Below are 13083 nucleotides of genomic sequence, written 5' to 3' on the forward strand. Positions count from 1 at the left end.
ATGACTCCTATGATAGTTTGGTGTCCCTGCCTTGACTGGTGCTAAGGAGCCAGCAGTTTTGCTCACCCTTTTGTACTGTCGGCGCAAATGTCAGTCAACTCAGTGAAGAAGACAAATAATAAATAATGTCTTGGTATTATTATGATGATCATTTTGACCTCATGGATTCCCTGAAAGTTTTCAGAGATAGACCTCCTCTCTCATCCCTCATTTACATGGACCACCCTTTGAGAGTTATTGTCTTACGCCTTTGGGATCAGATGGCAGGGTCATCTTTAGGAGTGGAAAAGATCCCAGCTGAGTAGAAGCTAGCAATTTGCTGCTGAGGAAGCAGAATAAAAGTATGTAATTCAAATCAACTATGTAATTCACAATGCAACTTGAGGGTGAGTTTTTTGTTTTTAAAGGAATCGCAATGATTTCTTGGAATAATTGAACGTACATTTATTTAATTAACATAGACAAACCATCACCATACACTAAATAGAACAAAGAACAAAATTTTTCTCAATCAAGAGAAAAATTCTAATTACAGCCAGTGGTTTCTTTAAACTCACCTGTAAGTATCTATAGACTTCTTCAAGTGTTTCCGCTGTTCTGGGGCTCCCTAAGGGGTGGGTGTAATTAACAAGGCTTATTACCCATTCCTTTTATTTATTGATTCATGGTGCTGGGAATAGTGTTGATTAGGCAGACAAGGTCCTTGATCTGCCAGTGCTCACAGTCAAGTGGGAGAGTGTGAAACGATCATACAAACATGAATACGATTACAATTGTGCTAAGATTTAAGAAGAAGTATAGGGAGCTTTGAGATGGGACCTGACCTGACCTGGAGGTCATTGAAGACCTCCCTGAAGAAGTGAAATTCAGCTAAGGTCTGAAACATGAGTTGGAGTTGGCCAGGTGGCAGTGGGGTGTGGATAGGGAAGCATGTTCAAGGCAGTGGCATGGTATGTGTGCAGGCTGAAGCAGGAGAGTTCTGGGTGAGTTTGAAGACCCACCTGGGAAGTCCATTTTGGCTGGAACCTGGTGAGAAGGTGGCATAAGATGAGGGTGGAGTGGCAGCCAGAGGTCAGGGCAAGGGCCATCAGGTGGCCTTTTTTCCAGTTCCTGGAACCTGCCAATCTCTTTCCTGCCATAGTGCTAGACTCATGCAGATCCCTCTGCCTGGAACTCTCTTCCTAGGTTCTTCTTTCAGGCCTCAATGGAAATGTCACCTCCTTTCAAAGTAGATATCTTGGGACTTCCCTGGTGGCGCAGTGGTTAAGAATCCGCCTGCCAATGCAGGATACACGGGTTTGATCCCTGGTCGGGGAAGATCCCACATGCCACAAAGCAACTAAGCCCATGTGCCACAACTACTGAGCCTGCCCTCGAGAGCCCGTGAGCCGCAATTACCGAGCGCATGTGCTGCAACTACTGAAGCCCACGTGCCTAGAGCCCGTACTCCACAACAAGAGTAGCCACTGCAATGAGAAGCCCGCTCACTGCAAAGAAGAGTAGCCCCCGCTCGCCACAACTAGAGAAAGCCCGTGTGTAGCAACAAAGACCCAATGCAGCCAAAAATAAATAAATCAATAATAAATAAATAAATTTATATTTAAAAAAATAGATCTCTGTTTTCTTCTCCATGTCAGCACCCTATTTTCTTTGTATAGAGCTATGTTTGTTTACACTGCTTTTGTCTATCGCCCCCACGAGACTCTAAGTTCCCTGAAGGCAGGGTCCTGTCGGTCCTGTTCACCCTGCCTCTCCTGTGTTTGGCAGTGAGCCTGACACGCAGTTGGTGCTCAGAAATATTTTTGGTTGAATGTATGTATGAACATATGAAGACAGAGCTAGATTTGAGATCCTGGCTACATCCCTTAATGCTGTGTGACCTTGGAGAAGTCACATAACCACCCTATACTCCGTTTCCTATTCTGTAAAGTGGGGATCTTACTTCCTATCTCAAAGGGCTTTTGCGAGACTCAAAGGAGGTAGTGCGTGTGGAAGCACTGAGCAGGGTGCCTGGCTCCAAAAGAGATGCTCTTAAGTGTTAATTGTCTTCCTTGCTTCTCACTGCCTATTCCCCGCTCTTTTCACTCTACTATGATATATGATGAACCTTGGGCCTTGCTTAATCCTGAGTCTCTTGCCATCCCATCCCCCTCAGCTGCAACACAAACATAAGAGGGGCTTCCAGGCTCACGTGATGGCAACATAGTGGGAGGGACAAGAGGGGAGGGAGGAACTGGTTTTTCTGGACAGTGGATGGGGACAAAGAACTGTTGAAAATGAACCAGACTTTGGGTAGTGCGATTATAGCTACTTTTAATCTTCTTTCATATATAGTTGAATCTTGAACATTAGGGGCGCCACCCTCCCCGCAGTTGAAAATCTTCTTATAACTTTACAGTTGTCTCTCCTTCTGTGGGGTTCCATATCTGTGGATTCATCCAACCATGGGTCGTGTAGTGTTGTATTGTATTGTATCAATCAAAAAAAAATCCATGTATAAGTGGACCCACACAGTTCAAACCTGTGTTGTTCAAGGGTCAACTGTACTTAAAACAAACACCTTTTTGTTTTGAAATAATATTAGGCCTTCAAAAAAGTTGCAAAATAGTACAAAGAGTTCATTATATGCCCTTTACCCAACATTCTCAATTTATAAAACCATAGTACAATGATCAAAACCAGGAAATGAACATGTTTACAGTATTATCTAAATTATAGACCTTATTTGAACTTCACCAGTTTTCCCCTAACAATATTTCTGTTCCCGGGTACAATCCAGGATCCCACTTTGCACTTAGTTGTCCTATGTCTCCTTTACATCCTCTGATCTATGATAGTTCCTCAGTCTTTCCTTGTCTTTTGTGACCCTGACGCTGTTGATCAGTCATTTTGTGGAATGTTGCACAATTTGGCTTTGTCTGATGTTTTCTCATGGCTAAATTGAGATTATGCATTTTTGGCAAGAATACCACAGAAGTGGTGTTGTGTCGTTGTCAGTACATCGTACCAGGGGTACATGATGTTGACATGTCTTACTAATGATGATGCTACTCTTGTTTACTTGGTTAAAGTATTGTCTATTGGGCTTCTCCACTGTATACTTTTCTTTTAAAATTATACTTAAAAATTTTTAATTACTAAAGCAATGCACACTCCTAAAATGTTTAAACAAACAAAAAAAGTAAGGTAATTATACTTCCCACCAAGCCCACCTCACCTTTCCAGAGGTTTCACCACTGTCATTGCTTTGAGGGGTATCCTTCTAGATCATTTTCTATATCATATACAAGTACATAACGGGGTCATACCAACTTTTTTGTTTTGTTTTGTTTTACTTAACAATATTATCCAGGGACAACTTTACATGGCAGTACAATCAGATCTAACTCATTCTTTCTAATATATAGCTACTATTTCATTCTCTGGGTGACTCTAATATACATCTGTGTATTTTCTAGATTTTGTATGGGCATGTGAATTATTTTTTAACATAAGGCATTTTACCATCAAAATTTTTATCTCAAATTTCATCAATAGAACAATATTCAAATTTTGTCAGAAATTAAAAACCATAGAATTTAAATTAAAAAAAATTTGATTTCCATCTGTTTCATCACCAGGAATAGATTATCTAAAACTCTAAGTCAAAACAAGCTAAAGAATAAAAAAGTATATTTTTAAATGGAACAAGAGAAAAGAAACTGAACTGCCACTGATTTTATTGAATGTCAGAGGCCATTCATTTAAAAAAAAACACCATTATTTTATGTAGGAAGAAAAAAATGCCAATTAATTGGAAAATGCCACCAATTTTAGAGTGTTTAAAATGTGCAAAATGGGAGTCTTGGAACTGAGTAAATCGGATGGTCCCTTGTTAGCCCTTCATTAACCAGAATCTCTGTGTGGTCTTCCAGGCACAGGTAGGATCCTATAACCAGCTGCCCACTCCAGCCCACCGTGATGGAGGCAAATGATTCCTCTCGTGTGGATTCTGAGTTCCGATACACCCTCTTCCCAATTTTTTACAGCATCATCTTTGTGTTGGGGGTCCTCGCCAACAGCTATGTGCTGTGGGTCTTTGCCCACCTGTACCCTTCCAAGAAATTCAATGAGATAAAGATCTTCATGGTGAACCTCACCATGGCTGACCTGCTCTTCCTGGTCACCCTGCCCCTGTGGATCATCTACTACTACAACGAGGGCAACTGGATTCTTCCTGAATTCCTGTGCAACCTCGCTGGCTGCTTCTTCTTCATTAACACCTACTGCTCAGTGGCCTTTTTGGCCGTCATCACTTATAACCGCTTCCAGGCTGTAACACGGCCCATCAAGACCGTTCAGGTCACCACCCGCAAGCGTGGCATCATTTTGTCCCTGATCATCTGGGTGGCCATTGTGGCCGCTGCATCCTACTACCTCATCCTGGACTCCACCAACACAGTGCCCAACAAGACGGGCTCAGGCAACATCACACGCTGCTTTGAGCACTACGAGAAGGGCAGAATCCCAGTCCTCATCATCCACGTCTTCCTCGTGTGCAGCTTCTTCCTCGTCTTCCTCATCATCCTCGTTTGCAACCTGGTCATCATCGTCACGCTGCTCACGCAGCCGATGCAGATGCAGCGCAACGCAGAGATCAAGTGCCGAGCGCTCTGGATGGTCTGCACGGTGCTGGCTGTGTTCATTATCTGCTTTGTGCCCCACCACATTGTACAGCTGCCCTGGACCCTGGCTGAGCTGGGCTTCCAGAACAGCAACTCCCACCAGGCTATTAACGATGCACATCAGGTCACTCTCTGCCTCCTTAGTACCAACTGTGTCTTAGACCCCATCATCTACTGTTTCCTCACCAAGAATTTCCGTAAGCACCTAACGGAGAAGTTCTACAGTATGCGCAGCAGCCGGAAATGCTCCCGGGCCACCATGGAGACAGGCACCGAAGTGGTCATGCCGCTCAAACACGTCCCTGTCAATTCCCTCAAAGATTAGGCCCGGATTGTTTGGAGCCCAGAGGCTTATCCTCCATGGACATCATGGAGTGACCTGGGGGAGGAAGGGGTGTCTGATGTGGCCCTGGCATCTGCTCCCTGGGCATTGGTGGCCCATTAGGTATGGAGGCTACCTCACCAAGGTGTCGATGCTGGGTAGAGCCAGACTGCTGGGAAATCCAGAACTTGAATGAGCCCTTTCAGCCACCTTTGGGCACATGCCATAATAACCTTGGTTGGTAACCTCATCCCGAGCGCCTGAGTCTGACAGCTCTGGAAGGAATGTCAGGGCCAGGGGCAGTCCTTGGGGGTTGACACTGAGCCACCCAGTTCATCCTACCAGGACAGCAGTCCCAAATGAGTAAGTCCTAAAGTTTTGGGCAACCACTCCCTTTATCACTAAAAAGTCAGAGAAGGGGTTTTGGAAAAGGGATGCTCCCCTCGCTGTGTGGCACCATCTTTGGGATAGACTTTTAAGCTAGGATGGTGCCACCCAGTCTCTACCTAAAGGCACAAGGTCTTTGTGGCACTTCTCAGGGGAAGTGGCTTGGTGGAACCTTCTCCCGAGTCATGCAACAACCTGTATTGAGTGATGACCAGAGAAGATAAAACATGCATAGACCGAAAGCTAGGATGGGGAGCCTGTCTCCTGGGGCAGATGTGTGTTTCTGCACAGGCCTCACCTCAGGCCTGGGGCAGCTCTGGGACAGCGGGAGAGACACAACACCCACATCCACCTTCTGTCTCAACAAGGGACCCTGAAGAAGTAACTCCTGCAGCACAGCCACCCACTGTGGGTGGGCAAAGTCCCCTCAAAGCCAAATTGGGGCCCTCCAGGCCACTGCGATGCCCAGAGGCTTCCGTGGGAAAGGGCAGTTAGGCTGAGAAGTGCCTGCAGGAAGGCCTCCAGAGTGGAAGGAGTCCTTAGCTCCCCTCCCCACCTCACCTTCTGAGAGGCCCCTCTGACTTAGCTGCCACGAGCTGAGAAGAGCAACTAGAATCCCAAGGGCAGGCAGGCACTTTGAGTTCTGGGTGCAGAAGAGAGGTGAAAACTTCTCTTGAGGAGTTCTAGATGCCTGAGCCTCCTCTCTCACCCTGAGCACCTGCAGTGTGAACCTGACAGCCTCAGACCCAGGGGCTAGGAGGAGCCTTCCCTGGTTTCCAGAAATCGTCTTCCCTTCCAGCCAGTGACCCCACAAAGCTGGGATCCTCGTTTCCCGCATACTGGGCTGATTTTGATAAATGCCTCCCAATGGGCCAGAGACCTGCTTGGGTCTGGGGTGGCAGTTGTGGGCTGGACTTAGCAGGTGGTGACTAGGTGGCTAGTGCAGCGGACTTGAACTTCGGTGTCACACAGACCCAGGTTCAAGCTGTGGCTTTGTCACTTCCTGCCCAGGGCCTGTGAACTGAATTTCCTACCTCATAGAGTTATGAGGAGCAGATACCTCTAGGTCAGGCTGACTGCTCATCCCAGATTCTCCCGTCTTCTGAGAATTTGTTCCCCCGACCCTCCGATAGGAGCTGAAGGGATGAGAGGTGAGCGTCTGTCTCTAGTGGAGCCAGTCAGGTTCTCGCTTGGGAATAAGCAGCAAGATTCAGGGATGCTCTTTCAGGCTCTGCAGGCCACTTACCGGAACACATTTAAACTCTGGAGCTGTGTGTGTGTGTCTGCGTGTGTGTGTGAGGTGTGTGTGTCTGCATGTCTGTGTGTGAGGTGTGTGTGTGTGAGGTGTGTGTGTCTGCGTGTGTATGTGTGTGAGGTGTGTGTGTGTGTCTGCATGTATGTGTGAGTGTGTGTGTGAGGTGTGTGTCTGCATGTCTGTGTGTGAGGTGTGTGTGTGTCTGCATGTATGTGTGAGTGTGTGTGTGAGGTGTGTGTCTGCATGTTTGTGTGTGAGGTGTGCGCGCACGTGTGTATGTGTGTGCACGTGTGTATGTGTGTGCGTGTATGTGTGTGTGAGGTGTGTGTGCGCGTGTGTATGTGTGTGCGTGCGTGTATGTGTGTGTGCGCATGTGTATGTGTGAGGTGTGTGTCTGCGTGTATGTGTGAGTGTGTGTGTGTGTGTGAGAGGTGTGTGTGTGTGTGTGTGGCCAGCGGGCCAGGGTTGAGGGAGGCACCTGCATGAATGTAGTAGAGAAAACGGCTCTGCTCAGAGAGAAGACAGAGGTGTGCAGAGCAAGGCAGAGACCGGGGGGACTGCAGGGGCCTGGAGAGAGGAGGGGCCGTGCTTCCAGGGGCCTGCTGGTTCCCTTCCTCCAGGCCCAGCCCTTCTCGAAGCTCAGCATCTGTGCTGCTTCCTTCGGGTCCTTGTGAGATTCCCTTTTAGGATACATTCTCTTATTTTGCTTAAGCTGATTTGAGTGATTATCTATTACTTGCAACCGAAAGAGTTCTGAATGAGATAAATGCTTGTATGCTAAAGCACAGTGTTTCTTGAATTTCAGCCGTTTGTGTACTCCCCTCGTTAATTTTGCAATATCCATGTACCATCTGTATGTTTACTCAAGAAATATATTTCTCTAAATCAAGTCACTTTTTAAAACTTTCACCTGTTTAAAAGAATGCTTTAGAACTAAATTGTAAATGAAAACAAATGCCACCTGCCACACGTAGAAGGTAAAAATAAACACAAAACACAAATATTAAAATCAAGGGACTTCCCTGGTGGCGCAGTGGTTAAGAATCTGCCTGCCAATGCAGGCGACACAGGTTCAAGCCCTGGTCCGGGAAGATCTCACATGCCGCACAGCACGCGTCACAACTACTGAGCCTGCGCTCTAGAGCCCGCGTGCCACAACTACTGAGCCCACCAGCCACAATTACTGAAGCCCGCACACCTAGAACCCATGCTCTGCAACAAGAGAAGCCACTGCAATGAGAAGCCCGTGCACTGCAACAAAGAGTAACCTCCGCTCGCCGCAAGTAGAGAAAGCCCGCGTGCAGCAATGAAGACCCAACGCAGCCAAAAATAAATAAATAAAATAAAATAAATAAATTTATTTAAAGAAAAAAGAAAAAAAGAAAATCAAAATGTTCTTGGTGTCCTGTTTACAGTCACCTCATATGCCCCACAAGTTGCATAGCACACTTTAGGAAACATTGCTATGTATATAAAGTACACAGGGTCTGCATTCAGTAAGTGCTCAGTAAAGAGACAGGCAGTTCCGAGATGGTATCTTGTGATTGCCCCCTTGCTTCTCTCAGAATGTTGCTCCAACACACAAGCCAGGGTCTCACTCCCATCCAGGCCCAGGGGAGGTGGTAATTTTAGGTTGTAGCTCATGCTACGGCTCTGATGATTGCCTCACCACTCTGAATACAACCACCTTTACTGCCCCTGTGACCTCTGCCTGGTTGTGACCTTCTCAGATGCTTTCTCTTCTTTTTGACCCAGCCCAGAACACCTCTTCGAGGCAGCCTTCCTGAATTCCTCTAGACAGGTTAATTGACCTAGCAGCATTTTAGGTCTGGGAAGGTGCAACTTTTTTATACCTTAATAACTATTGAAGTTTATCCATTTCAATGTATTCTTTCCTACCCTGGGGGCAGGAACTGAATCTTTCTTTGTTTTAATCGAAGTATAGTTGCAGGAACTGAATCATAATCAGTGTATCCACATTTCTCACGTGACGCCTAGAAATGAGCTGTCTATCTCCAAAGCTTCCTGCTTCCCCAGGGTGTAGCATAAGCACACATTGACGTATACATGCACTTATTGTGAAAGGGTTTAAGAGGACTCTCTACAGACAGACAAGGAAGGAATTTAATATATATTTTTCTGGAGTTCTGCATCCATATTTAAAAAAAGATGTCAGGGATTTTCAGAGGATCAGAACCTTTTGAAGCTGGTAGGGTCCAGTTCCTTCATCTTACTAAGAGGAACATGGGGCTCAGAGGGGCCATGTGATTGCAGAAGTTACATAGCGCGGAATGCACTTGTGTCTCTCCCTTCTTGCAACGGTGACAGGATTACCGGAAAAGCTGAGTTATAATTCTTTTAATGAAACATCACCAATCAGGATTTCCAACCACGTTGGACATCACGAAGTCCTCACCCTGCATTTTCCCCTGATCTCAGCCTTGACCCCAGGGAACCACCAGTGATCTCACTTAAAGAACACTGGCTCAGGCAAGACCTGGCCCCTTACCTCATCCAGATGAATCGTAGACACAAGAGTGGTAAGTGTAGGTCACAGCTGACTAGAACTGGGCACATTTATGCCTATTTTTACTCATCTATGCTATATCTGTGCTTAAGACCTGAGGCCACAAACAGATATAATAAAACCCTCTTGTTAAAACACCTGGTTTTTGTGCAGACTTGGTATTTCTGTAATACAAATCATGTTTTCCCTATCAGCAAGCCATCCTCCCACCTACCCAGTCATCTATCCATCCATTCATCCATCCACCTGTCCATCTAGATATCCAACAAATACCTATGGAGTACCTGTTTTGGTCCAGTAACTATGCTAACCACAGTTTTTGTCTACTGCCTCACTGTAACCTCACACCCTCCTTGAAAGTTAAGTGATTCAATCCCCACAGAAATGAATAAAATAAATAAGGACCTGAGCTGACTGAATAAGGCAGTGGATGCCTCCCAGGTACTTGGTACAGAAGGAAAGGGCTACTTTTTGGTGAGCCCCAGATATTTGCTTGCCACTTTCACAAATCTTATCTCACTGAGTCCTCACAACTACTGTACAGAAATATTTTTCATGCTTATTTTACAGATGGGGGAATTGAGGCTTAGAGGGCTTCAGTGATTTGTACGTGTACATGAGCCAGTAAGCAGCAGAATAATATTCAAACCCAGATCTGCCTCAGTAAATATGGGTCGCTTCCCTTCTTTCCTCTCCCTGTTTGACTGTACCCTCACTCAAGCCCCTCTAGGTACTGTCCTAGCTTTGATGTGTGCTGGGGTAGGGGTCTCTTGAGGGGAATAGCAGTTGGTGAAGGGTCTGCCCTGCTGTCTGAGGGCTCCTGTGCTCCCCATGCAGGCCGAAGCCCCAGCAGCAATGACTTCTTTCCAGGCTGAGGCTTCTGTGGTCAGTTAGAGAGGGCCCTCCTGCAGTGGATGGTATATGTGAACGCAGTGTTACAAAGAGCTTCTGAAGCCAGAGTGCCATTGTTACTGAAGCTAGAAGGTCACCTGGATCCTGACATTTCTGCAAGAGGAGGGGGAGGGGTGAGTGAATAGTCAACAGCTGCTGAGCACAGACCGTGTGGCAGGCGCTGCGAAAGGGGCGTCGTGTCCTTTCCTGTGGTTGGAACTGACTCTTTCCTCTGCCTGAATTACTCTTCCCCCCACATATCCCTACGACTCACTCCCTCGCCTCCAAGACCTTTCTCAAATGTCCCCTTCTCAGTGAGACCTGAGACCACCTCATTTAAAACAGAAGCTGAGAGAGTAAAGTGCTTCCCCAAGGCCACACAGCAATCAGCTGGGTCATGTCCAAGGGCCATGCACTTTCCATTCTATCACATTGACTTCCTCTGCAGACACCCTTCATGACATAGGATGTGAAGGCTCATACCTTCCTATTTTCCAGATAAGAAAAACAAGTATCAAGGAGGGAAATGACTTACCCAAGGCCACATAGCAATAACTTGGTAGAACTGAGAGGCATAGATCCTTTTTTTTACCTCCATTTTGCAAGACACTTCTCACATCCATTTTTCCATCTGAATGCATGTTATTTCCCTTCATCACCATTCTCCAGTCCCATCCTCCATGGTAGCTCTAGCACGTTCAATATCTTTGACTTTTATGTACCCTTGGAAAATGTAGTGTTATTTTTCATGCATATTCATTTAAAATTTACATAAAAGGTATGATTTACGTAAATTGGGCTATGGACCTCATTCTGTTTCTCATTTTTTTTCCCACTCAGCATTGCTTTTGCGATGTAACCATGTTAAAGTGTGTACATCTGGTTCATTGATGTAAACATCTATCTTGTCCTCCATCATGTGCATCTACATTTTACTTACTTATTCCCCTGGCGATGGACACTCAGATCGCCTTCAACTCCCTTTTCTACAAATGATGCCGTGAGGAGAGCCTTCCAGATGTTCCCCTATGGACCAGTGTAAGAATTTCCCCGAATGTACACCCAGTGGTGACAGTGCTAGGTCCCAGGCTACACTTAACTGGGTAAAGAGCTGCCGAATCTCTTCTGGAATGGCTGCACCAGGCTATACTCCCACCCATAATTACATGAGAGTTTCTATTTCCCCAAATCTTCACCCACACTTGATGTTGTCCAACTTTCAAACTGCTGGTAAGTGTAAAGTGAAAACTTATTTTCAGTTTGAATTTCTGTCAGATTACTAATGGGTTTGTAATCATGTTCTTGTTAGTCATTTGAGTTTGAATGCAGATTAATTCCGACTCCAAAGCCTACGAAGTGTCACACTGTGATCAGTAAAGTAGCCACTGGGTCTGCATGGCCAGGGTTCAATTTCTGGCTCCACCTAGTCTGTGATTTAACCTCTTTGGGCCTCTGTTTCTTCATCTGTAAAATGGGAATAATTTTACTGTCAACAAAATAGGGTGGTTTTGAGGATTTAAAATTGCTTAGAACAGTGCCTGGCACAGAATAAGTACTTAGTAAACGCTACATCCTGTCCTGATAGATTGTGTTGTTCTCCATGCAGCCTCATTTTCCACTCTCCCCATCTCCTCCCGACACCTTTTCATGAAGTTCATATTGCATATTCATATGAATTTTCCTTAGAATTGTGAAACTGTTAAAAAGAGTGTTAAAAACAAGAAAACAGACCCAAAATGGAGTAACTTATGTTAAACCCCAAGTCACCAAACCAAGACTTAATACCTAACTTGATTGCAGTTTCAACCTCTCCCAGGAATGGAATCTTAAACCAGTCAATCTGAAATTACCTAAACAGCACTAGTGAGGTCATCTGCCTGATACACCCTTGCCTTCCCTGGCCCCTAAAGGAAGGTGACCTTGCCACAAACAATCTGCTTTCTGTAGTAAAACTTCCTTGTCCCTGCTCCCTTCTGCCTATAAAAATCTTTTTGTACAGCTCCTTTCTGTCTGTTAGATGGGGTGCTGCCTGATTCATGAATCATTGAATAAACCCAATAAGATCTTTATAATCTACTCAGTTAAATTTCGTTTTTTAACAAGAGGAACAGAGTGTGATTAGCCTGGCTTTCTTTCTTTCTTTTTTTATTGCGGTACGCGGGGGCCTCTCACTGTCGTGGCCTCTCTCGTTGCGGAGCACAGGCTCCGGACGCGCAGGCTCAGTGGCCATGGCTCACGGGCCCAGCCGCTCCGTGGCATGTGGGATCCTCCCGGACCGGGGCACGAACCCGTGTCCTCTGCATCGGCAGGCGGACTCTCAACCACTGCACCACCAGGGAAGCCCAGCCTGCTTTTCTTTTTATTTAACTTCCCAGGTCATTCTAAAATACATTCAGAGAGCTTCTCTGGTGGTGCAGTGGTTATGAATCCACCTGCCAATGCAGGGGACGTGGGTTCGAGCTCTGGTCCGGGAAGATCCCACATGCTGTGGAGCAACTAAGTCTGTGCGCCACAACTACTGAGCCTGCGTTCTAGAGCCTGTGAGCCACAACTACTGAAGCCCACGTGCCTAGAGCCTGTGCTCCACAACAAGAGAAGCCACCGCAGTAACAAGCCAGTGCACTGCAACGAAGAGTAGCCCCTGCTCACCACAACTAGAGAAAGCCCGGTCACAGCAATGAAGACCCAATGCAGCCAAAAATAAATAAATAAATAAACAAAAATAAAATAAAATAAAATACATTCAGAGAGTGTTTTAAGAAGACCTGCCACATGCGTGAGTCAGGGGATTTTGACCTTGGGAAGGAAATGATGAATCAGTTCCTTAAAAGAAAGGATGGGGTATTAAAGGACACTATCAAGAGTGTTAAAAGGCAACCCATTTAATGGGAGAAATTATTTGCAAATCATATATCTGATTAAGAGATTTATATGCAGAATATATAAAGAGCTCCTACAACTCAACAATAAAAAACAGACAAGTCATTTAAGAAATGGGTTAAAGGACTGGAATAGACATTTCTCCATAGAAGATATA

At 45.7% G+C, this 13083-nt stretch overlaps 1 protein-coding gene across 5 annotated transcripts in view; it reads left to right on the plus strand.

Moving 5' to 3' along the window:
• The window catches only part of PTAFR (platelet activating factor receptor), a 38006-nt gene extending 30491 nt beyond the window's left edge, over nucleotides 1-7515 (plus strand). For all 5 annotated transcript variants that reach the window (XM_089897825.1, XM_022551960.2, XM_022551961.2 and 2 more), the window contains exon 2: nucleotides 3915-7515. In XM_089897825.1, coding sequence (XP_089753951.1) covers nucleotides 3961-4989 — 1029 coding nt within the window. In that variant the 5' untranslated portion in view covers nucleotides 3915-3960 and the 3' untranslated portion in view covers nucleotides 4990-7515. The remainder of the gene's footprint in view (nucleotides 1-3914) is intronic.
• The last annotated feature ends 5568 nt before the right edge of the window (nucleotides 7516-13083 follow it).

Source organism: Delphinapterus leucas, chromosome 1, assembly GCF_059928025.1.
Source record: "Delphinapterus leucas isolate spDelLeu-1000000601 "Yukka" chromosome 1, BTC_Dleu_Yukka2, whole genome shotgun sequence".
Taxonomy (NCBI): Eukaryota; Metazoa; Chordata; class Mammalia; order Artiodactyla; family Monodontidae; genus Delphinapterus; species Delphinapterus leucas.